The 27,621-nt window shown below is 40.6% G+C and overlaps 1 protein-coding gene across 1 annotated transcript in view; it reads right to left on the bottom strand.

The window, feature by feature from the left end:
- LOC124548268 (discoidin domain-containing receptor tyrosine kinase B-like) overlaps positions 1-27,621 on the bottom strand; it is a 302,795-nt gene that overhangs the window by 117,920 nt on the left and 157,254 nt on the right. The window contains exon 5 of the mRNA XM_047125163.1: positions 19,320-19,467. Within this exon, the coding sequence (XP_046981119.1) occupies positions 19,320-19,467 (148 nt within the window). The remainder of the gene's footprint in view (positions 1-19,319; positions 19,468-27,621) is intronic.

Here is a 27,621-nt window from a genome sequence, read left to right as displayed (position 1 = left end):
TAGGAACACATTATTCATTTATTTAATAATTGACAGTAGAGACGTCTCGAGTTATGAGTGGAGGGTCAGCTAATACACGCAACGTGACCCCAATCCATATCTGAAGCTTTTGTATTGAAGCACCTACTGCTTGTTAATTGCGGTACTTCAACAACCATTGCCGGCCGTAGGGCCGAGCGGTTCTAAGCGCTTTAGTCTGAAACCGCGCGACCTCTACGGTCGCAGGTTCGAATCCTTCCTCGGGCATGGATGTGTGTGACGTCCTATGGTTAGTTAGGTTTAAGTAGTTCTAAGTTCTAGGGGGCTGATGGCCTCAGATGTTAAGTCATAAAGTGCTCAGAGCCATTTGAACCTTCAACAACCATCACCCAGTATCACAAAAATGTTAATTTACTTGAATCCCATCGGTTGTAGTTGAGTGCTAGAGTTTAAGATATTTAGTAAAACTATGTTCAAGCTAGCTATCGAAATAGGGACATTCCATCAAACAATTTTCTTTTGGAGACTAATAATCTACAGTGATCTGAAAATAGCAAATGAAGTTTTTCGCCCTTAATGTTACTTATTCATGAGAAAAAGGAAATCTCTGTCATCAACTTAACATTTTTTTTAACTTCCTTTCACTTTATGAGATTGGCCTGAACGATGGACTACATCATTTATTATGCCCCTTTCAGATTGCTGGCAGCATACTTGCAGAAATGTCATTTTACTCAAATCAAGCGGTATTAATAAAATTCGACAGTATCATCCAGACAATGTAACTGGAAATTTTCTAAATTTACTTGTAAGAATTCCTCCGTTCAGACTGTGGTTGGTTGTCCCAACTTAAGCAGAGCATAAAGTGTAAGGTATATTTAATTAATTATGTAATGTGTCAGGCAAATCCAACACCTTCCATGAAAACCCTGACATGATAAGCAAATCCAGTAGTATGTCACATAGCTCCGAATAAATCATGACATTAAAATAACCAAAGTAATACGAGTAACGAGTGAGCAAATGGAATACCACAGACCAACACAAGAATGCCTGAATCCATGTCATACCTTCCCACCATAAGACAGACGCAGTTCCGAGGGGAGAAACGAGAAGCCGAGAGCAGAACCGTGTTAAACTGGTAGGCCCTACGATAAGGGATGGAGGGACACCTTCGTCGCCAGCTAACCGCTAGGACCACACCACCCGCAAGTTTTAGCGTGAGACTTTTTCGCGTCTGTGTTACGTTAGGACCACCCCCAAGCCCATGTTAAAAGATAGAGCCCTCCAGAAGAACAGTATAGATCGTAAGATAACGCTAAAAGGACCACACCAGCTGCAAGTTTTAGCGTGAGACTTTCTCGTGTCTCTGTTACGTTGCAAACTTTAAAAACATTGCCCCACCACGAAAAGTATAACGTTTCTCATTGGATAGACAGAATTTTTGTAGGCGGAGCTTAAGGTTAACATTGAGACCCTGACTGATCAGACGAAAACACAGCCAGATAGCTTTTTTAAACCAACTTCGGAAAATTGTAGTAAGGAGAAGTTAGGAGAGAGTAGTTTCGGAGACGGCGAGGTGAGCAGAGCTGTGCTGCCCGCCGTCCCCTGACGAACACCGACAAGGTAATAAACGCACGCAATGCCGCATAACAGCGCATAAAGCTTCACTCAGAACTGCAGAAGTCTCATCTGTTACACCCCGTTTTTGCGTAATACTAGTGTCGATCGTCAATTAAAGCGCATGGTGTTAACTTTTTCCACTTGAAGTAAAAATCTGAAACGCGATGATTTTTCTGTTATATAGTTATTGAGAAGCCACATCAGCCACTGTAATTTACTACAAGTTAGAAAAGTAATTAAAGATAATTGAGGGTCACTGTAGACCATTTGACAGTTTTCTCATTTGTGAAACTTAATTTAAACGTAGATTATAGATGTGATATGGCATAGGTCATCCATTGATCCATTGCAGAACTTGGAAACCCATTCAGGGAATATTCGTTCACATTTTTGTCGAACACAGTTGGTTTTTACCATCCTGTATTAAAACATTTCCTTTTATCAACAGTGCAATTTATAAACAATGTTTTGTGAGTAGAATAAAATTTCCAATGGTAAACTTAACTGCTATTTCGACGTTATTTTACCAGCTAATTTAAAATAGGAAAGCCTTGAACCCCTTTCGCTAAATTTAGTTAGTATTAAGATTCTTTTACAGGGAGTGCAGTGGTGCTGACGCTGAAATCATTAAGTATTTGGTTATATCATCGCTAGTCTCACCGAACTCTTCTGAATTCTACATGTCATGTGTGGTCTGGCGTCTCCTTACCAGCAACAGGTCCCAGGTTCAAACTAGTCAATTCCCTAAAAAACACGCTCAGAGCGTCGTTGCGCGAAAATGGTAGGGAGACACGATTTAGAACAAACAGACACCACGCAGAATGTTAGAATTACGCACTAACATGTCTGATATAACTAATATATTTTGATATTATTTATCTCGGGAGTGCTCTCTGCATTGTTATATACGATAATGTTTCTCTCATTTTTACAAATTCGGTTATATTTAATGATTAATGAATTTTGGGAAATCAACGTAAACTATGGTTTTCGTGTAGGTATTTTAGTGTTGTAAGTTATTTCCAAACTAGTTTGTCGGTTAAGATTCGGATTACAAATAATACATTGACGCAATGGGTGCCTACGAAAGGAAACAGAGCTTCATAACAGATATATATATGAAGTCAAAGTCTTGCCGACAAACTACAGCTGAATAAAGTGAAAAATGAAAATAAAACAGAGCTTTACGACAAGACTTTTGTGAAATTGAAAGTTAAATTTTATCTGTGTGACGAAATATTGTAAGAGTTTTATGCTTGCGCTAAACGAGTAAAGGGATCAGACACCTATACTGTCCATCGGTGCTCACGCTGACAACAAAAACGAGGATGATATAGAGCGGACCAAAACAGTAATTTAGATCAAGTGAAATTGTTTCACTTCCTCCTGTTAATACACATACTAGTATCAAAATAGCCGATATTGAGATAAGTTACCCACTGAACAGAGGAAATAGGAGATCTATACATATATATGCGTAATATGCGAATGACCATCATTCAGTTTTGCAGCAGTACATTGAAGATCGCTGGAGCAATAAACAGTTTGGAAAAGGGTGCAGGTTGTTATCTAATATATGAAATGCGTATGTCGCACTCATGGGCGTAACTAAAGGGGTAACGAAATCACTTTTAGAATTGTAGAACAATCTGCGCACAGCTATAATTATACATTTTGGAGACAAAAAGTTTCCTACTTAATAACAACGTGGATTCAAGTAATAGATATGTTATGAAATTCTTCTCGTCCATGGCAACCAGTTGCAGTTAATAAAGGTGTCCAAGTTAGTACGGTGTTTCTTGTTCCCCAAAGTAGCCCCATATTGCTCTGCACAATGAACAAATAAATTCAATATCGCGCTAGCTGTATGCCTTCATTAAGGACTTCCTGGTGTATTGTTCCGTAGAGGCGTCCGAGGCGGAGGAAGTGTCAAATATGAAGATAACTTCGAACGAAGGCGAGCGTAATTCTACAAAGCCTTGTCGGAAGCCCCATGACGTATCTCATGGACGATATTGTTATGCCAACGGATGTCGCAGTGCCACGAAATTGCAGAGATCTGCCAGGAACAGAAAAAGGTACACGTACTTTACTGGACCTAGCAGTTTGCCACAAACACAAACAAATATAATGCACTCCATATTTATGTGACCCTTTAACGTTCGATAAAACGATTAGCAGTGAATCACTGGAAACTACCACACTCATAAAATATGCAGATTAAAGCGAAATGTCGACTTTAACCTACTTATGGGAAAAATTGGGAATAGCTGATCGTACTGAGTGTCAGTGTAGAACCTTTACGGATATTGATTGATAGAGAAGATTCAATGATAATGAAAAGGCTCAGACTCGGCTTCATTTTGTAACAGTAATAATTTACAGTTATTCATATCTTCTCCTCTGGCGGCAGACATTGCAGAAGATGATTTGTGGACCTCAGAGATGAGTGAGCTGAAATTTTCAGAACGGGCTAACTGGGGTACTACTGTCGTAAATTGTTTACATTTATTTTCTTACGTACGATTAAGGACAAAAATGGTTCAAATGGCTCTGAACACTATGGGACATAACATCTGAAGTTATCAGTCCCCTAGAACTTAGAACTACTTAAACCTAACTAGCCTAAGGACATCACACACATCCATGCCCGAGGCAGGATTCGAACCTGCGACCGTAGCGGTCGCGCGGTTCCAACCTGAAGCGCCTAGAACCGCTCGACCCCACCGGCCGGCGATTAAGGACAAGAGCAGCAATGTAAACTAAAGACACTTATCCTTATTTTCTTTTGAAAACCTTATCAACTCTAACGTGTGTGAATGACATAAACTGAGGTGACAAAAGTCATGGGATACCACACAATTTCGTGTCGGAGCTCCTTTCGCCCGGCGTAATGCAGCATCTCGACGTGGCATAGCCACAACAAGTCGTAGGAAGTCCCCTGCGGAAATACTGAACCATGCTGCCACTAACTGACCTCAGATTATGACTCATAAATGTTCGATGGTAATCGTGTTGGATGATCAGCGTGGGGAAATCATGACCAGATAAAATGACCAGAATGTTTTTCAAAAAAGTTGCGAACAACTGTGGGCCGATGACAAGGCGCATTATCAGCCATAAAAATTCCATCGTCGCTTGGGAATACGAAATCCCTGAATGGTTGCAAATGGTCGTCAAGTAGCTAAATATAAGCATTTCCAGTCAATAATCGGTTCAGTTGGACCAGAGGGCCCAGTCCATTCCACGTAAACACAACCCAAACCACTACGGAGCCGTCAGCAGCACAGTGTGTGGGGTCTGCAACACATTCGAACCCCACCATCAGCTCTTACCAACTGAAATCGGGACACATCTGACCAGGTCACGGTTTTCCAATAGTCTGGGGTGCAACCGAATTATGTTCACGAGCCCAGGGGAGGCGATGCAGGCGATGTTGTCCTGTTCGCAAAACCACTCGCGTCAGTCTTCTGCTGCCATTGTCCATTAACACCAAATTTCGACGCACTGTCAGAAGGGATACCTTCGTCGTACGTCCCACATTGATTTCTGCGGCTGTTTCACCCAGTGTTTCTCGTCTCTTAGCACTGACAATTCTACGCAAACGGCCCTGCTCTCGCTCGTCAAATGAAGGCTGTTGGCCCCTGCGTTGTCCGTGGTGAGAGGTAATACCTGGAACTTCGTATTCTCGTCACTATCTTGACAATGTGGCAGGCTGAATATTGAAATCCATAACAATGCATCTCTAACTACCTTGCGTTCAGAGTCTATTAATTCCCATCGTGTGACCATAATCACTTCGAAAACCTTTTCACATGTATCACCTGAGTACAAATTATAGCTCCTCCAATGCACTGCCCTGATACCTTGTGTACACTTTGCTACCGCCACTTGTTAATGCGTACATCGCTACTCCATGACTTTTGTCACCCCAGTGTGCAAATAAATTTAATACACAACTTCTGCAATGCCTCGAAATTAAACCAAAGTATTAGTCACCGCCATGGAATCAACTTTCACTAGTGGAAATAAAATTATTTTCTCGCTCTCTTTATTGTAACCATGGATTGCTTACATACTGCAGGCGACACATTCTTTTCCGAAAAAGGATTTGTCTATGCATATAATACAGGGTGTTTCAAAAATGACCGGTATATTTGAAACGGCAATAAAAACTAAACGAGCAGCGATAGAAATACACCGTTTGTTGCTATATGCTTGGGACAACAGTACATTTTCAGGCGGACAAACTTTCGAAATTACAGTAGTTACAATTTTCAACAACAGATGGCGCTGCAAGTGATGTGAAAGATATAGAAGACAACGCAGTCTGTGGGTGCGCCATTCTGTACGTCGTCTTTCTGCTGTAAGCGTGTGCTGTTCACAACGTGCAAGTGTGCTGTAGACAATATGGTTTATTCCTTAGAACAGAGGATTTTTCTGGTGTTGGAATTCCACCGCCTAGAACACAGTGTTGTTGCAACAAGACGAAGTTTTCAACGGAGGTTTAATGTAACCAAAGGACCGAAAAGCGATACAATAAAGGATCTGTTTGAAAAATTTCAACGGACTGGGAACGTGACGGATGAATGTGCTGGAAAGGTAGGGCGACCGCGTACGGCAACCATAGAGGGCAACGCGCAGCTAGTGCAGTAGGTGATCCAACAGCGGCCTCGGGTTTCCGTTCGCCGTGTTGCAGCTGCGGTCCAAATGACGCCAACGTCGACGTATCGTCTCATGCGCCAGAGTTTACACCTCTCTCCATACAAAATTCAAACGCGGCAACCCCTCAGCGCCGCTACCATTGCTGCACGAGAGACATTCGCTAACGATATAGTGCACAGGATTGATGACGGCGATATGCATGTGGGCAGCATTTGGTTTACTGACGAAGCTTATTTTAGCCTGGACGGCTTCGTCAATAAACAGAACTGGGGCATATGGGGAACCGAAAAGCCCCATGTTGCAGTCCCATCGTCCCTGCATCCTCAAAAAGTACTGGTCTGGGCCGCCATTTTTTCCCAAGGAATCATTGGCCCATTTTTCAGATCCGAAACGATTACTGCATCACGCTATCTGGACATTCTTCGTGAATTTGTGGCGGTACAAACTGCCTTAGACGACACTGCGAACACCTCGTGGTTTATGCAAGATGGTGCCCGGCCACATCGCACGGCAGACGTCTTTATTTTCCTGAATGAATATTTCGATGATCGTGTGATTGCTTTGGGCTATCCGAAACATACAGGAGGCGGCGTGGATTGGCCTCCCTATTCGCCAGACATGAACCCCTGTGACTTCTTTCTGTGGGGCCACTTGAAAGACCAGGTGTACCGCCAGAACCCAGAAACAATTGAACAGCTGAAGCAGTACATCTAATCTGCATGTGAAGCCATTCCGCCAGACACGTTGTCAAAGGTTTCGGGTAATTTCATTCAGAGACTACACCATATTATTGCTACGTATGGTGGATATGTGGAAAATATCATACTATAGAGTTTCCCAGACCGCAGCGCCATCTGTTGTTGAAAATTGTAACTACTGTAATTTCGAAAGTTTGTCTGCCTGAAAATGTACTGTTGTCCCAAGCATATTGCAACAAACGGTGTATTTCTATCGCTGCTCGTTTAGTTCTTATTGCCGTTTCAAATATACCGGTCATTTTTGAAACACCCTGTATGTGTCACTACATGCACAACGAGTATCTCTGCAGAATATGATTGAAATTGCCCGTCGTGATGATACCCCGCCGCACAATTACAGTATCGTCAACCATATCGCTACAAAACGTACATGGAAGCAATATAAGCATTCTACAACATACTTTTTTTCAGTCATCAGTCTTCTGCTGGTCTGATGTTGCCTGTCGAGAATTCCCATCTTGTGATGACCTCTTCAACTCAGAGTAGTAATTGCGCCCTACGTCCTCAGTTATTTGTCGGATGTATTCCAATCTCTGCCTTCCTTCACATTTTGAACCTCTACAGCTCCCACTAACAAGATGGAGGTTATTCCCTGGTGTCTTAACACATGCCCTATCATCCTGACATTTCTTCTTGTTGGTATTTTCCGTAAGTTCCTTTCTTCAACGATTGTGTGGAGAACTTCTTCATCCCTTATCTTATTAGGCCGCCTGAATTCCAACCTTCTTCAGTAGCATCACGTCTCAAACTCGTCAGTTCTCTACCTTACAATCTTTAAACGTATATTCTCAGAAATTCCTTCCTCAGATTAAGACCTATGTTTGATAATTCGATACCAGTAGACCTCTCGTGACCAGGAATACCTTCTTTTCTTGTTCTAGTCCGTTTTCTGTGTCCTCTTGATATGTCGGTCATGGGTTACGTTGCTTTAAAAGAATTCTTTAACTTCGTCTCTTCTTGATCGGAAATTTTGCTAGGCTTCTTGCTATCCTCATTTCTGCTACTTCTCATTACTTTTTTCGTCGGCCGATTTACTCTGTCCGCAATAGACTCTTCATACCATTCAACAGATCCTGTAATTATTCTTCCCTTTAATTGAGGATATCGTCCGCCCCCGGTAGCTGAATGGTCAGTGTGACGGATTGTTAATCTTTTGGGCGCGGGTTCGATTCCTGGCTGTGTCGAGGAATTTTCGCCGCCCAGGGACAGGATGTTGTGCTGTCATCATCCTATCATCCTCATCGACTGCAGCTCATCGAAGTGGCAACGAACTGAAAGACCGGTACCCTGGGAACGGTCTGCCCGATGGGGGGCCTTAGCCATACGATTCAATAAATAAATTTTTCTATCGATGTAATCAGCGAATTTAATAAGTGATAGACTTTCACCATGAATTTTAATCCCTTTCTCCAACCTTCCTTTTTATTAGATCATTGTTTCTTCGATATACGTATTGGAAAGTAGAGGCAACAGATCGCAACATTGCCTTACCCCGATTTGGTTCCGAGCACTTCAATCTTGGTCTTTCAGTCTTATTGTTCTCACTTGGTACTTGCACATACCCTGTGTTTCCCTATAGCATACTCTTATTTTTCTCAGATTTTTTAACACTTTGCACCATTTCATGATGTCGAATGCTTTTTCTAAATCGACAAATCATACAACAGTGTCTTGATATTCCTTCTGCCTTGATGTCAATATCAAGCACAACGTCATAACTTCTTCTCTGGTGCCCTTAACTTCCCTAAAACCAAACTAATCATCATAAAATAGATCCACACTATTTTCTTGTACATGTTCCAGTATATTATTCTTATCAGGATCTGGACGCATGAGCTGTTAAGCTGATTGTGCTGTAGTTGTCTCATTTATCAGCCGTTGCTATCTTCGGAATCGAGTGAGATGATATTTTCCCGAAGTCCGATAGTACGTTGCCAGCCTCATAGATTCTACAAACCAACTTGGAAGTCTTATAGCCACTTCCCCTAATGATTTTTGAAATTCCGGGTGAATAGTATCCGTCCCTTCTGTTGTGTTTGATCTGAAGTCTTCTAGAGTTCCTTTAAATTGTAACTACAATATCGTCTAGAATTCCATGTTGACTGGAGTTTCCTCTTCAGTCGCATCATCAGACAAGTCTTCCGCATCATCGAGACTGTCGACTTACTCTTTCCCCCTGTTTGCTCTCTCCTCTGCGTTAAAGAGTTGACTTCCCACTGCAGTCTTACTGCCGCTATCCTTGCTATCAATTGCACCGAAGTTTGTTTTGACTTTACTGTATGCTGAGGCAGTCCCGTTTCCTGCAGCCGCTTCACCTTGGTTGCCTGTAATGCCCATTTATTTTGTTCCTAAGGTATTCGTGTTGCTGTATTCCTGTCTTCCCTGCACTCTTTTGTACTTCCTCCTTTCGTTGATTAAGAGAAGCATTTCTTCTGTTGCCCAAGGGTCCTTCATAGTTACCATTCATCTTCAACAGAACTCCCTACTCTAGTATTCTTTATGACCGTACCCACCTTTTTACCAAACTTCTAACGAGTCTCGTCATTCCTCACTACTTTATTATCCCCCCTTCCTCTCACATTGATTGCATCTCTCGATTCTCTTAAGCTTCAGTTTACTCTTCATCATGAGTAAAATGTTATCTGAGTCTACCATTGCACCTAGTTACACCTTATAGAATCTAATTTCGGAATATCTGTCTGACAAAGTTGTTATCAAGGTGGAATCATTCCACGCCTCCGGATCTTCTATGATTATTCCCCCTCCTCTTGTGTTTCTCCAACAGGGGATTCGCTAGTAATATCTGACATTTATTGCACAACACAATTTCCTCTATCTCGTTCTTAGTGTCTATTATATTAGACATACTCCTGTAACACTTCGTTCTATTCCTTACTCTGTAATCACATTCCTGTCCCCCATGTTCACAGATTTTCAAAAATGGTTCAAATGGCTCTGAGCACTATGGGACTTAATTTCTGAGGTCATCAGTCCCCTAGAACTTAGAACTACTTGAACCTAACTAACCTAACTAACCTAAGGACATCACACACATCCATGACCGAGGCAGTATTCGAACCTGCGGCCATGGTGGTCGCGTGGTTCCAGACTAAAGCACCTAGAACCGCTCGGCCTTTCCGGCCGGGTACAGATTTTAATCCCTCTTTACAGACTGCAGTACCCGTTCAATATCCTCATATACTCACTCCATCTCTTCATGTTCTACTTGCGTCGTTGAAGTGTAGGGGCCTATACCTGAACTACCGTTGTCGGTGTCGGTCTGCTTTCGAATCTAATGAGAATAGTCCTACCACGCAACAGTTCACAGTAGCTCACTCTCCTTTCTGCTTTCCTATTCGCAACGTATCCTCGTATTGTTATACCGTTTTCTGCTGCTGTTGGTATCACCCTATATTCGTCTACACAGAAAACTGTATCTTCTTTCCACTTTACTTCACCGATCTCCACTATATATACAGGGTGGTCCATTGATAGTGACCAGGCCCAATATCCCATGAGATAAGCGTCAAACGAAAAAACTACAAAGAACGATACTTGTCTAGCTTGATGGGGGAAACCAGATGGCGCTATGGTTGGCCCGCTAGATGGCGCTGCCATAGGTCAAACGGATATCAACTGCGCTTTTTTAAATAGGAACCCCCATTTTTTATTACATATTCGTGTAGTAAGTAAAGAAATATGAATGTTTTAGTTGGACCACTATTTCGCTTTGTGATAGATGGCGCTGTAATAGTCACAAACGTATAAGTAAGTGGTATCACGTAACATTCCGTCAGTGCGGACGGTATTTGATTCGTGATACATTACCCGTGTTAAAATGGACCGTTTACCAATTGCAGGAAAGGTCGATACCGCGTTGATGTATGGCTCTTGTGATCAAAATGTCCTACGGGCGTGTGCTATGTGAGCTGCTCGGTATCCTGGACGCCATCATTGAAGTGTCCGGTCAGTTTGCCGGATAGTTACGTCATTTAAGGAAACAGGAAGTGTTCATACACATGTGAGGAATCTCAAAAACGTCGGTGTTGAGACTGCTACATCAACATCGATTGCACCCGTACCATATTTCTATGCACCAGAAATTGCGTGGCGACGACTTTGAATGTCGTGTACAGTTCTGGCACTGGCCACAAGAGAAATTGCGGGAGGATGGAAGATTTTCTGAGCGCGTTCTATTTAGCGACGAAGCGTCATTCACCAACAGCGGTAACGTAAACCGGCGTAATATGCACTATTTGGCAACGGAAAATCCACGATGGCTGCGACAAGTGAAACAAGTGGAACATCAGCGAACTTGGCGGCATTATGAGAGGAAGGATAATTGGCCCCCATTTTATCGATAGCAATCCAAATTGTGCAATGTATGCTGATTTCCTACGTCATGTTCTACCGATGTTACTACAAGATATTTCACTGCATTACTTCCAACATGATGGATGTCTGGCACATAGCTCGCGTGCAATGGAAGCGCTATTGAATAGCATATTTCATGACGTCCCAGGATTTTTTTCTTTCGGGAAAGTTGAAGGATATTTGCTATCGTGATCCACCGACAAAGCCTGACAACATGCGTCAGCGCATTGTCAGTGCATGTGCGAACATTACGGAAGGCGAGCTATTCGCTGTTTAGAGGAATGTCGCTACACGTATTGCCAAATGCATTGAGGTTGACGGACGTCATTTCGAGCATTTATTGCATTAATGTGGTATTTACAGGTAATCACGCTGTAACAGAATGCGTTCTCAGAAATGATAAGTTCACAAAGGTACATGTATCATATCACATTGGAACAACCGAAATAAAATGTTGAAACGTACCTACGTCCTGTATTTTAATCTAAAAAAACCTACCTGTTACAACTGTTCGTCTAAAATTGAGAGCCATACGTTTGTGACTACTACTGCGCCATCTTTCACAAAGCGTAAAAAGTGGTCCAACTAAAACATTCATATTTCTTTACGTACTACACGAATATATAATAAAAATGGGGGTTCCTATTTAAAAAAAACGCAGTTGATATTCGTTCTACCTATGACAGCGTCATCTAGCGGGCCAATCGTAGCTCCATCTGGTTTCCCCTTTCAAGTTAGACAAGTATCGTTCTTTGTTGTTTTTTCGTTTGACGCTTATTTCGTGGGATATTTGGCCCGGTCACGATCAATGCACCACCCTGTCGAGTGAGCCTTAGCATTTACCTTTTCAGCTTTTGTAGTTTTGCTACTAAGTTCAAACTTTTGGCACTCCATTCACCGTTGGCTATTCCATCTTTCTCTTTTGGTCACCTCCCCCTTCGGCAGTCCCGTCCCGGTAATACGAATCGGGGACTAGTCCGGAAACTTTTGCCAACGGGGAAATGACACTTTATGTGTCTTTAATCTATTGATTTACATTGATCTCTGCATCTTCATACAACTTAATCTTTCCGAATTTTAGGAACAATTTCCGATTACAAGGACGAGACAGAGCCCCGAACATCTGTCCGTTCCTTCGACATCGTTGACAAGGACGTTGGCAGCAGAAGGGTAACTTCTTAAGCCGGATATCTTCGACCGCCGTTGCTTATGACTTTTACTCAGAATTTAAGCAATAGCTGGTCTTCAACCACGGAATCTTGACGTTTTGATTAGTAGTCGAAGGAACTCTTACAGCATTATAATACCAAAACTCATGCGGGTAGCTGCGGTAAAGAAACTATTACATTACTTGAAATGTGCTGTAATTTACAGCATAGTACCTTCATTGACGTAAAATGGTTTAAAAGCGAAATATGTGACTTAGACGCAGCAAGTTGGTGGTAAAAGTTAAGGAAAAAATACTATATCCAAATTCTTCCTAGCTCTCTCTCCTTCGGCATACACGTGCGTACGCCTACCTTTTCACAATACCCTAAAACTTTTGGGATGATCAGCATGGCGCGTCGAATTATTTCGCACGTATACTGATTTGGAAAACGTACGCCTTGATTTTCAGAGTCAGCCGCTGAAAACAATAGAAATCATTACGTGAAGCATCAGACGACGGAAGAGATTGCAGCTGAAATAATTTATAACCAGCTGTCAACGGAAACAATGTTTCTCTGCCAAAATTTTCTTGACTTCCTTTTAGCGTAGATTTGGAACATAGTAAACGTATAGAGTTCACTATCGCTTTGTGGCACTCTTCAGTTAACTCATAGAGAATGGCATGTTCATAGCGTAATAAAGTTCCTGCATTAATTCTACTATGCTATTGCAGTTAGAAAATTTCATCTTTTGAGATGCCTACCTTTCAGTTAATTAAAAAAATTTCTGGATACATGTAAGCAACATTATTTTTCATCGAAAGTGAGAACAATTTTTCGTTGGAAACTACATCTGGATCACTTGTATCATTTTAATATTAGTAAGTTCACGTTCTCAAACGCACGGAATTCAGTTATGTAATTCATTGTGTGTATATCAATTTTCCGTCACTACGAAACCTTTCATGAAGTATTGTCGATGACAGTTCTTCGCTAATGAGTTCAGGTATATAACTGTCGTTTTTGATGTGGTAAATTGTGGTTTGAATAAGACGTGTACCGTCCTACCCGTCTTTCGGAGAGCACTGTGGTCCGATTTCGGAATCAGTGAGTGCTGTTATACTTTCTTGCCATTTATGGCATGTCAAATTCGCTAAATCGGCTTTAGCGCTACATTTTACGTATCTTGCACCATGCAGAACACTTCGCATAAACATGACAGATAACTCTTCATTGGAAGCTTAATGACTTCACCTTTTGTCCATTTGAAAACTTTCACCCGTTATAAAATATACTACGTGAGACAAACTCCGATGCATCGTTAAATAGTCCGTGATTGCTGCGATGTTTTCACTGAAATGGTGTCCCGATTACCATTCTCACGCAAATCCAGTACATTTCCTTCGTCGGCAGCATGACGTGAAACTGGTTCCTATGTTTGTACTTCGTAATAGTACTGAAGAAAAAATGTGCAAAAACATCAGTGATGGAATAATTGTAATAAATAAAGAATTGTGTTTACAAAAGAAAAAAAGGAAAGAAAGTAAGCTATAGAAATACAAGTTCCGTCACGAGTGCTGTTGTACGGCTGCCACTCTGAGGCTTCCGTCATACAAGGTTGATCTTCTGCCGAAAAAAAATATTTCATAGATGTAAGTATCTGGAACCCCTGGACGATTGACTGTCGGTGTTCATAATAACATTTTCGTCATAATGGAGGCACTTCTTGTAATAAATGTACCAAACAGAAGATTTTTCGGATATTGCTGTAGACATTCGTTGTTTAGCACACGTTATGTTATTGTAGAATTCGTAAATATAATTATCTAATACATACTGCTTAGACGAGTGGTTTTAATCACTTTCTTAATATCACCATGAACTACTGGTTTTATTAAATGTGTACTATAGCTCGTCAGGATGCGTCTCTCAACGAATTGTGTTCAATTTATGCTTTTGTTCACTACCTCTACAAACTAGGATGTCTTAATTTTTTTGTAGCCATTAACCTAAACAGTATTTTTACTTGCTAGGCAAGTACCACATTGGATACTGTTGTGCTGGTGGTTCATATGTTTGACTTAAAGATTACATTCGTGTGACTGTACTAGTTTTGTAGTTAAATGGTGGGTTTTGGTCGAGTGATGTTGCCATACTATTCAATTTTTTTTTTTTAGAAAGCCGATACGTGCATATCGGTTATCTTTACACCATACGTCTGACATAGACGCTACAGTTATTATACTGCCACATTTTTCTCGAATATGAAGTGTGAAGCTCTGTAGCATTTAGAAGTACATATGAAGGAAGTACTCTTGAAATAACGATGCCGTTGGCACATTTACATCTTTCATATCAACGTGAACTGTCACTTTATGATTACATAAATATTTGATACGGGCATTGTGATGCAGATCTTTCAGCATGTTATTCACTGTCCGCTCACTTTCTGCCACTAATACCATGCCATCAGCAAATCTTATACATTCTATTCTCTTTCCACTAATACATATTCCTCTTTTCCCTTCTTTTCCCATCACGCTGAAAGATTTGAATGACGCTTGTGTGGAATTTGGGATGCAAATATGCACAGCAAAAAGAAAGAGTATAGTCATCAATATAAGATGCAGACTGTCCAATATTAAAAAAGGACATTCTACCATTAGCCAAGTAAGTGCATTTAAATATCTTAGAAGCACAATAACTGAAGAGTTGAGATGTCACCAGGAAGTGAAAACTCGAATCACCATAGCGAAGGAGGCATTCAACAGAAAGAGGAGACTCTTATGTGGCGAATTAGATAAAGGTCTAAGGAAAAGGCTTGAAAAATGTTTTGTCTGGAGTGTGGCACTATATGAGGCAGAAACATGGACGCTAAGAGGAGAGGATGAAAAAACGTTGGAAGCTTTTGAGATTTGGACGTGGAGGAGAATGGAGAGAATAAGCTGGACGGAAAGAGTGAGTAATGAAAGAGTATTTGATAGGGAAGAGAAGATGTCTGCTGACGGTTGTAAGAGAAATAACAAAGAACAGGTTGGAATATTCACTGAGAAGGGAGAGCTTGCTAGGAAGGATTAGTTTGTGGGAGAAGACTGAGAGGAAGAAGGACATACAAGATGATAGACGACATAAAGGGAAGAGGAAATTATGCAGACCTGAAGAATATGGCAGAAGACCGGACAGCCTGGAGAACTACCATGTGAAAACCTGCCTTTTGGCAGAACACCGATGATGATTGTGATGCAAGTGTAGTGAAGTGTAGCCGCACTATGGGAACTTCGTGAAGAAGGCTTATTTTCGGGTACTGTCTTTTGTAACGAAGAAAGGGCTATTGATGTCCGACACGCAATACCCACTAGTATTAATAGCTAGTCTGATCTGAGAGCAACTACGCCGAAACAAAATGCCCCTTTCCGATGTCATGGTTTTTCAGGCACTGGAATGCTAAGTTGATTATTTTCCGCAAATGTAACCTACGTTTATTCCTGTATAGTTAATTCGACTTGGTATCTTCAATACTCAGCAGCCTGTAAATTGTGGTTTAAACGTATCTGTCAGAGTCAAATAACTCTAAATCGTTGATTTGAAACCAATACTGTCTAATACTCAACACTCTATTCCTCGTAGCACAATTAAATGATTCTTGAGTATTCGGAATTGGAAGATAACAGTTCGATAAATACAAAATCTTCACTTTGAGTTTGGCTACCCCTTTGCATGTTATTAGCCACTTGTATCTTGCCACGCAATTGTCTGTTTTTTACACACTTTTATTCAATAGGTCTCTGGAACATCTGTGGCCTGAAACAGAAACATTGGCTTCTTCTCCGTCTTGGCTTCCTCCACACACACGCCTAAGACTTCGCCGAATTTAAAGTACTTGCAACAGCTGAATATAAAGCAAGTTGGGGAAAGTTATATACTGCAATAATTCCGCCGAAAAAAATTTATAGTTTTAGCACATTTATTTCAAACTCAAAAGAGTTTTAAAGTGTAGTTGCTTTAACTAGTTTCACGATTACGACCTGAGACCGTACCAATTTGCTAAAAGTCCACCTAATCCCTTACACAAAAGTTTATGTACCGTTCTTCCCAGCCAGATACTAACTGTTCCTAAAGAATAGATCAAATTTTCATCAGTATTTAAATAAACTGGAAAAGAACTGTGAGCATAAAATAACCTAGGTTCGAAACTAGGGCTAAATGCCTTATTCCTGCCTTTGACCTTGGTGCAGGTATTGAGGTGTTGCCTACAGTTTCATCTCCCTGGCCGTTTGAACGTTCTCTTTCTACATTACATGTTAACAGCCAGAAAGCTACCTCATGCGATATTTAACTAGTGAATTCACATAGAAGTTGGAAAACAGAACCGGTAGTTGCGAGCTGATGCTCCACATGTTTACGGTGGAAATTACTGTATAAAATCAGTTAATGACGTGGAATAGTTATAGCAACGGAACGGCACACTAAAATAACAAATAAAAATGTCACATCATTCCGCTCTGTTTCCTCTGCTCGTTTCCTTGGCACAAACAGTTTTTGTGGATCGTGTGCCGTTTTAAAATTACATTTTTTTTAAAAAATGTGGTAACGAGAAATGCTTGAATTCTGTGTCACAAGTATTAATGACATAGTACAAATACTGTTTTCCAATGAAAGCATTCCTCAATGGCTTTCGTTTGATTCCTCGTGCGTTGTTGTAGCTGTAGAAATTGTTATTAATTGGTAGGATTGTCAAAAATGGTTCAAATGGCTCTGAGCACTATGCGACTTAACTTCTGAGGTCATCAGTCCCCTAGAACTTAGAACTACTTAAACCTCACTAACCTAAGGACATCACACTCATCCATGCCCGAGGCAGGATTCGAACCTGCGACCGTGGCGGTCGCGCGGTTCCAGACTGTAGCGCCCAGATCCGATCGGCCACCTCGGCCGGTGGAGGATTTCCAGATTTAACATATTTTGTATATGCTTATTGCTAAACGTAGAACCATCACAGATAGTTACTTTGCTCCGCACGAAGTGTCTTTAAAAGAACTTCAAGATGGTATAGTACTTTTGTTTTGAATTCGGCGTTAATGCTTGAATAATCAGTAGTTCTGCCTCAGGCAAAATCTCTGCTCCGACCTACTATGACAACAATTGGACATTGGGATAGCCGTCCCGTACGTTACCGTCTGCTCATTCACCACTCTCCCTAAAGGACTTCTTATGTGTGGTAGTAATTCAGTTTTAAGGCCCATTCAATAACTGAATAAATAAAGTTAGGTAATTTTTCGTTTGTTGCAGGTGCTTGACTGTAGTTCTGGTACACACTGAAATCACGACACCGTAGTGGCTTAACACGTCGCAAGGGGAGCCGAATGTAACGACAAAACCCTACGACAAAGTGAAGTGCCTATGAAGGGTAGTCATAAGGTTTTAATTATCACCTCGAGAAGATAAAGTTACCTAATTGATTTTTTGTTTGTCTGCAGGTACATGTCTCTAACCCTATTACACATGGAAAATCTACATCTACATTCATACTCCGCAAGTCACCTGACGGTGTGTGGAGGAGGGTCCTTTGAGTACCTCTATCGGTTCTCCCTTCTATTCCAGTCTCGTATTGTTCGTGTAAAGAAAGATTGTCGGTAAGCCTCTGTGTGGGCTCTAATCTCTCTGACTTTATCCTCATGGTCTCTTCGCGAGATATACGTAGGATGGAGTAATATACTGCCTGACTCCCCGGTGAAGGTATTTTCTCGAAACTTCAACAAAAGCCCGTACCGTGCTACTGAGCGTCTCTCCTGCAGAGTCTTCCACTGGAGTTTATCTATCATCTCCGTAACGCTTTCGCGATTACTAAATTATCCAGTAACGAAGCGCGCTGCTCTCCGTTGGATCTTTACCATCTCTTCTATCAACCCTATCTGGTACGGATCCCACACTGGTGAGCAACATTCGAGCAGTGGACGAACAAGTGTACGATAACCTACTTCTTTTTTTTTCGGATTGCATTTCCTTAGGATTCTTCCAATGAATCTCATTCTGGCATCTGCTTTACCGACGATCAACTTTATATGATCATTCCATTTTAAATCACTCCTAATGCCTACTCCAAGATAATTTATGGAATTAACTGCTTCCAGTTGCTACCTGCTATATTGTAGCTAAATGATAAAGGGTCTTTCTTTCTATGTATTCACAGCACATTACACTTGTCTACATTGAGATTCAATTGCCATTCCCTGCACCGTGCGTCAATTCGTTGCAGATCCTCTTGCACCTCAGTACAATTTTCCATTGTTACAACCTCTAGATATACTACAGCATCACCCGTAAAAAGCCTAAGTGAACTTCCGATGTTATCCACAAGGACATTTACGTATATTCTGAATAGCAACGGTCCTACGACACTCCCCTGCGGCATACCTCAAATCACTCTTATTTCGGACTTCCTGCACGACAGCATGGTTACATGCTGTTAGAAGAGGAAAAACTACACGGCGCAGCCCATCTCTACTTTATCAGTAGCCACAGCAACTTCTCCACATAATCCGGTTGCACCAAATCCTACTAAAAGAGCTCTCTCCACCCTTTTTGTAGAAACTTCTGCCTTCTGGCTGGCTGTAAAATACTACCTCGTTCCTACAAATCAGAATTGATGGACATAGAATTTCAAAGAGACAGCAGTAACAGCACATGGAAGGAGACTAGCTCGTGGCGTCACTTGAAGCTAACAGAGCAAGCGTGATGCAGAGGACTCGGCTGCATCCAGTCGTAGACCCACCTGTGGCGGGACAGCCGGAGAGCTCGAGGCGCAGGCAGACGGTCCTGCGGTGGACGCTGTAGGGCAGCACCCGCAGATGGCTGGCGAAGATGGCGGGCAGCAGGCGCTGCGTCACCACCGTGGCCGTGTCGCTGTTTCCGCTCAGGATCTGCGGACAGGGGGCGCACGCTCTGCAGGTCGAGGAAGTAAACGAGCACCACTGCAGGGTACAGCTCTTGCTCTTGTATCTGGTGAGCATCAACAAGTTCATTGTAACCCTGCGAACAAACTACGAGCTTAACGGGTTGTAACACCATAGCTGTACTGATTTATTTTGCGTTTTGTATTGTTTAGTGTTATACCGTTGAGTTTCTGTAAGTGTTGTTGGATTGAATCGATAACACTAAATTGTATACTCCTTTCTTTGTATAAATTTTGATGTCTTTTAGAGTGTAGCAAGTGTAATCTCTGCAATATTTACAATATGCGCAATTTTCTGGTGCTTCTGTGTTTCGAAAGCAGAATTAGGACAAATTGCACGGGAAGAAATGGAAAAAGCTGCGAAGAAGATGAATGGGGGGAGAGCCCCAGGACCTCATGAAGTATCAGTGGACATGACAAGAGCAGCAGGTCCAGTGGAAATGCAGTGGCTGTATAGAGTACTATCAAGCGTGTGGAGAAATAGTAAAGTACCTGACGACTGGAGAACAGGAGACATTGTTCCCATCTTCAAGAAAGGCAATAAAGACTTTGTAAAAACTACAGAGGAATAACCCTTATGAGTCATACAGCCAAGATTTTTGAAAGAATTTTACTAAATCGAATAAATGAAAAGATAGAAAAGGAGCTGAGTGAAGAACAGCATGGGTTTAGGAAAGAAAGAAGCACGATCGACCTGATATTTTCTATCCGTCAACTGATGGAGAAAAGTTGGGAGTATAACAAAACGGTGATAATGGTTTTTATAGACATAGAAAAGGCATATGACTCAGTTGACAGGGAAAGACCCTGGGAAGAAATGAAGAAGATCGATATAGAATATCGATACATTAGTGTTATAAAGACAATGTACAGAGGACACAATTGTAGAATTAGAACACCATTGGGGAACTCTGAATACTTCGAAATAAGACAAGGACTTAAGCAAGGAAGTATTCTATCTCCTGCACTTATTAATGTTGTGATGGAGGGAATGAATAGGGTAGTTAAAGATATAGTAAAAGAAAAAGACAAAAAGATTATTTTTGCAGATGATATGATAATATGGGGTGATAAAGAGGTAGATGTACAGTTACAGCTTGATGCGTGGAAGGAAATAATGAAAAAATATGGATTAAAAACAAATAAAGATAAGAGTGAAGTAATGGTATTTTAAAGAGAGAAAGGGATCAACGGAAATATTACCTTGAATGGAGTACCCCTCCAAGTGGTAGAAAGTTTCACTTATTTAGGGAGTGAAATGTCTAGGGATGGAAGAATAACTAACGAAATTAATAGGAGGTTAAGGGAGGCAATTTCTACCAAACAGTAAAACACCTGATTTGGAATAATGAAGTTTCAGAAAGAGCAAAACTCCTTATGTATAAGAATTATTACATCCCTATTGTCACTTATGGTGGAGAAACATGGATAATGACAGAAAAGGACTGGAGCAGACTGCAAGCAGGGGAAACGAAATTTCTCAGAGCAGTTAAGGAAAAAACAATAATGGACAGAGTAAGGAATGCAGAGATTAGAAAGGACCTGAAACAAGAAAGTATGAGAGAAGAAATTGAAAGAAAGAGATTAAGATGGTATGGGCATGTTAAGAGGATGCATGGGCAGAGACTCGCCAAAATTATGGCAGAACTAAAGATGGGTGGGAAAAGACCTAGAGGGCGCCCAAGAACACGGTGGAAAATGGGAGTGAAAATATCTGTAGAAAGGAAAGGTGTGACCTGGCAGCAAGTGGAGGAAGAAAAGTGGTGGGAGGACCGAGCCAAATGGAGAGGTCTCATCAGCACCCAAACCCGACAGTAGCTGGAGCGTGATTCGGATATAGATAGACGCGCAAGTTATATCTCTAGCCTTTGTCATATAATCTCTTTGGTTATTTTTAAAATGAAATAATTTTACTTAGATAATTTTGTGTAGAGCTACCAAAATATGCAAATGTTATTTAAAATGTTTGTTGCTCTTATGTAAACTGCTGACCTTCACTTACGGTTTTTAATTATTTTGTATGTAAAAGGTGTTGTGGTTCCCCTCGGGAACGGGACTGTGTAGCGCGCGCAAATTATGGTTGGCATAGGTAGAATAGGTGGAACATAGAGTCAGTCGGGGACGAGCTATCAAACTATCAACTGCTCATGTAAAAGCTGTGTGTTGTGCTGCCTCCGATAGAGGCTTTTCCTGACGCTTTCCAATGCTTCGGATGGATGGATAAAGAGCTGGAACTATTCCGAAAATGGTATCTATCATCTTCACCAAGGAATGACAGATTCCAGCAATTCTACCTGCAAATCCCCCTACCAACATGCACACGCCACCACATTGCGCAATCACTGTAGGAGAACAGAAGATCGATAGTAATGTACAGTGAAGGATAAGCTCATTGGATGTGTTAATGTGCTAAAATAAAAGGTAATTTATAACTGAATTTATGTACCTACCTTGATTTTTTGCTTATCACAACACCTATCAGGTTTCTCTCCGTCTGAACTATGATTACCGAGCATCCTTTATTGAAAGCGTATTAAAATTAATATGCTGATAGAGTGTGCTAAGATTAATAATGGTTGTTCAAAGGCTCTAACAAATATCTCAATTTTGTGTTTCACTGCAGTCAAAGTTCTGAATTGCAACTGTTGAGAGTTATATGTTCATGCTTGCTAAGTGTTTCACTGATGTAATGAAAGTGTGTTTAGTTTGCTCTGCTGTAGTGGTCAAGATTAAGGGCCCCCCTCCATTGAAAGTAGTTCAAAGGCACAAAGTTACTTAATTATAGAAAGTTTCAATTACTCTTGCTATTCCAGTCAAATTTTGTACAATATTCGGTTCCTCTTGTGTATTAAAAGTGCATATTAATGGTGTAACAGGATCAACAGTTTGTCTACTGTGCTCATGCTAGATAACGATTAATAGATAGACCACTATCTATGAAAACAATAATTTCTTTATTCAAAAGACTGTGAGAAGTAATCTGTTAGTGAATTACATTTAATTTTAATTGTAAATAGAAAGGTGTTTAGTAGTGAGGGATTTAATCTATGCATAATAATTAATTTAGCTGTGAACCATATCCATATTTCATGTCAAATAGGAATATGTTTGAAAAAGTAATATTGAACCTATGTCCAATTTATGATTCTAAAGTGCACTGTAATACTAATATTATTGAAACCACTCAGTTTGACCAAGCTTTGAAAGCAAAAGTGTATGTCATTTCTGTTGTCCTTATGCAAACAGCCTTGTTCTCCTATAACTGTTAGCACTTTCTTTAATGTCAACATCAGCTAGTGACAGAGTTCATTGCACTCTCAGGTGATAAAGTGTACGCTGTGTCTGTCCATTAAAGTAACTCACATCTATTTTCTTGGCCAAGAATGTTACTCATTCTTATGCCTAATTAGGCTGGCGACTGTTTTCTTTATCCTTTGAAAAGTGTGGATAGGTAAAAATATTGTTTGTTACTGTTCAAATATTTACGTAATTTTACATTCACTTCCGATAAGCTACCTCCGTTAGGTACAACACGGTCAACATAGCAAAATTCCTCTCAGAGAGTAACACTGCTCTGTTGCTTTACACCATAATTGCTTGAATAAAAAATAATTTCATTATACGAACTGCCTCCAACTTTAAGGTTGTGGTATAACAGTAGCGGACGAGAGTGTTATAGGGTACCGTACCACATCTGCGACTGGATTCAGGTCTTTCTTCGAGATAAAACTAATCATGTCGTTCTAAAAAAAACGAAAGTTAAAAAACTAATTCGGTGAGTATCCATTACGGTTTACAGTATAGCCTACACATGTCCGTTAACAACAGACAGGATGGTCAGAAATAGCCTGAGAAATAATTGTTAAGAAGAAAATTCGATACGATGCGGCGTTTCAGAGTTAATTAACATTGAAATTAGCCAATCGGGCCTTTGCTCGCGCAAATTCAAGCGGCCCGCCAAATACAATTAGTTTCAGTTGTTTTCGTAGCATACAAGACAGCTTACAAAACTGCTCAGTCTTTAGCTCGTGTTCGATCTATACTACAGAACACATATCCAAGTTTTGTATCACTCCCTTGTTTGGTTTTAGGAAACTGAACGAAGAACACTTTTGGCGACACTGTGTCTAGCGGGCCTCTTGAATCCTTGCACGCAGTGACCTGACAGACTACCTTCAGTGCTAAATAACTCGGAAATCGGTCAACGCAACAGTTTTTTTCTTAACTATTATTTCAGAACACAACTTCCAGTGCAATACACTTAAAAGCTTTTCACTCTCTTTCCGATCATCCTTTACAAAAAATATTGAGAAAATCCACTGATCTACATTATCTCCGAATGACTTCTGTTTCTTTCTTTATGTGTAACCCACTATCCTTGGAAACTGATTTTCGTTGTCTCAGTATGCTTGTTAGTCGTTAGAAAACAATGATTAGGCACCAGTATCAGAGCGGAAAGAAAGTACTGCCATATATGATTCGAATCACGAATAAGTGTTCAAATTTTACAGGCGAATATACCGAGAAAGAATAAAATTGTTTGTACCAAAATGGATTTTCTTTCATTGTTTTTGTAGAAGCTACGGCTATGCGCTCGAACATTTAAATTCTTTTTGCGGAAATAAATATAAGGTTAGGCTTAAGTATAATTTTCCTTCATTTCAAAAGGAAACAATATACTTAGCTTTATCAATTTTAAGTAATGAATTCATATTGGACTCATTCAGTGATTCAATATCCCCAGCAGTGGAGGCAATTTTAACTTCCAAGTTTAAGATGATTAAAAACATTAAATATGAAAATGTTATAGCAGAAGGGGGAAAGGTTTATGGTGTTTCAGTTTGTTTTATATTTCTTCAATAACTTTAGGAAGGGATAATTCCGTAGTATTAACGGTACTCGAGGAAAGAGAATAAAGGTGAGAAAATATCATGTTGTCGGTGTTGTAGGCTACAACGCACTAATGAACTTTAAATGAAACTCACTAGCGTGTGATAGTGCTGAAGAACTATTCTCTTTATAGAGACAACTAAAATAACATCTTGCAAATGATTTTCTACAAAAATTCCAATCTAAGTATAAAAGAAAGAATTGAGAAAAGACCGTACACAAAACTCATCTAAGTAAATGTTTTTTACTTACGCACTTAAAATTCTTGAAGTGATGCCACAATTAAATAAGGATGAAAAGTGTAATATGGGGCTGACGCGGACCTCAGTGAAACGTACGTCTAAAAATAATGAATGAGAGAAACTATGATCTGTTCGGACAGTAGTCCAGTGCCGTAAGTTTAAATTCATATAGTGGCTGTAGTTTACCGGTTTTCGTAGGTATTTCCCGAGCCAACTAAAGCTTAGTATGACAAGCGAAAGACTGCATACATAATACTCTATAAATGAATCCAAGCAGTCCGATGTAATAAAGCGACGATTAACGTTAATGATAGTCTTGGTTCTGCAACATAACTGTCTAACCTCTGGTAAACAACATATGCGATTAGACGTGTGCGTATCAAACAACACACAACAACAAACAGTAAACATTATTGTCTCCCTTAGTGACACGCATACAAACACACACACACACACACACACACACACACACATACATACACACCCTCAGCCCCCCCCCCCCCCCCCCCCACATACACACATGCAGCACAGGCATGACGGTAGGGAATAACTCATAACTCTCACCAGAAATTCAGTGATTCGCTTGTATGACTACTGCGAATGTAGACTACAGCATATCCTCTTTAGATACCAATATACAATCTGCCGATCGCTTAAAGTGCGTATTACCTTTTCTTCTAACCGAACAAAACGATTGTGCGATCTCTTTAAGAAATGTATCTGTTTAGCTGCTCCCAAAGCAATAATCGAGAAGAAGCAAGATCTACAATTATTATTTCTTACGACAAGCTGTCATTCAAAACTATTACCAATTTATCATTTTCTGAACAAAATCGATATTTCCATATTAACTTTAAGCAGCTAAGCGACAGACATGTTTAAAAACATATTTAGATGTTTTGTGTAAATCAGCGGAGCAGCTAGATTAAACGCTATGATTCGCTTAGCCGGAATTGCTTTAATTCCCTGTATCCGTGTACAAACAGTCCAATTTATATTTATGCATACCTTGGTCACCGAATTTCAAAACAAAAATTTAGTCTCACAAACTGTGGAGAAACCTTAGATCTTGGTGCCAACTAGATTCTAAGTTTTGCAAAAAAGCTGGCCCAACGTCAGGCAATTGATTATCGATATAACTTTAAGGAAAGGAACATGGTACATATTGTACGAGTATTAACAAGCATGTAGAACTATTCACAACGATCACTTACATTTCGTTATCTGTAGAATCATCGAACAAAATATGACTTTTGGAGATGCTAGACAGTTCTAGTAGAAGGTAAGTAAATGCGTTTATTTCATATAGACAGAAGAATTTTTCTTCGAAACAGTCGTCCAAACGATTCGTGTAAGATATTTCAGACGAAATGACGATTTTGTATTTCAGTATACAATACCGATAGTTTTAAGTAGTAATATATATATATATATATATATATATATATATATATATATATATATATATATATATATATAAACACTTCTGCCCTCCGTCAGGTAAAAAGGCAAATAATATGGGAGCACTATCCAGAGAAGATGATATCAAACGGGTCTCACCGAAATATGTCGTCTCCGGTTTTCTAAACTTGCTATCTGTCCAGTAATGAGACAAGGATTGCATTGTTTTTGTGACCAAGCCAGCTAGTTCAGTTATTACAATTTTGAAAACACGAGGCAGTGTTCTTCGATTTGATCTGACATGGTAATACCGCTGTTATTCAATGCGAACTGATGACTGCCGCTTCCGGGTACGAATACGTACTGGGTGTAAGAGCAGAAGACAACTGACAATAGATGGTGACCTACACCAAACCTCTTATTTCAGTATTGTATGTGAGTGGTATTCGGAGTTAAAGTATTAGGTTCAAAATGGCTCTGAGAACTATGGGACTTAACATCTATGGTCATCAGTCCCCTAGAACTTAGAACTACTTAAACCTAACTAACCTAAGGACATCACACAACGCCCAGCCATCACGAGGCAGGGAAAATCCCTGACCCTGCCGGGAATCGAACCTGGGAACCCGAGCGTGGGAAGCGAGAGCGCTACCGCACGACCACGAGCGGCGGGCAAAGAGTATTAGGTAGGAACTTTCATGGAATGTCCTGGAGTTCTTGTCTTGCAAGTAATGCTCGAAGAAGTTTGAGTCCCATTTCTTTGTTTGTGTACTTTACTGAAAAAACGGAGTCGAAGCGATCATAGGTATGATTTATAATTATTGCTTTAGATATGTAAACACCAGTTTGGCTGGTGGCAGGTGGTGGCGATAAGTGAGAGGTTCTACTTAGTAACCCACGTATACTCACGAGGATAAAGATGTCATCGCACTATACGTATGATTCTCTCCTCACTGTTGCCGGCCTATGTAGCCGAGCGGTTATGGGCGCTTCAGTGTGGAACTGCGCGACCGCTACGGTCGCAGGTTAGAATCCTGCCTCGGGCATGGATTTGTGTGATGTCCTTAGGTTAGTTAGGTTTAAGTAGTTCTAAGATCTAGGGGACTGATGACCTCTGATGTTAAGTCCCATTGTGCTCAGAGCCATTTGAACCATTTTTGATAAATATCTTAAGAATTATTATCTTTATAGTATAAAAGGATCGGGTTATTTTTTTCACATAGCAGTTAGAATTTCGAAAGTTAACTACCAGGTTAAAAACAAAAGGGCTTCGTTGAATACATCGCTTGACAAAAAAAAATAAGTGTCAGGAAGGGGGTGGGGAGACGAAATGAAACGTCACGGGCTGAGAGGTTATGTAATATTACTTCGTTGATAACATGAACCCATTAATCAGTATGACGTCGCACCCCGTCGGGCCTCCTGAGGCAAGCTCTCCCACACTACTGGTCTTTGATATTCTTGAGACTGACACTGGACCGGAGTTGACGACCGAGCTGATGCCATTCATTTCCTATTCGTGATGGGAGTATCTTGGTACCACACATGCAGTTCAAAGAGGCTGTGTGTGGATGAGCGCTCTCCTGTTG

Source organism: Schistocerca americana, chromosome 1, assembly GCF_021461395.2.
Source record: "Schistocerca americana isolate TAMUIC-IGC-003095 chromosome 1, iqSchAmer2.1, whole genome shotgun sequence".
Classification (NCBI taxonomy): domain Eukaryota; kingdom Metazoa; phylum Arthropoda; class Insecta; order Orthoptera; family Acrididae; genus Schistocerca; species Schistocerca americana.
Note: the sequence above shows the minus strand (reverse complement) of the source record. Positions and strands in the feature narration are given on the sequence as shown.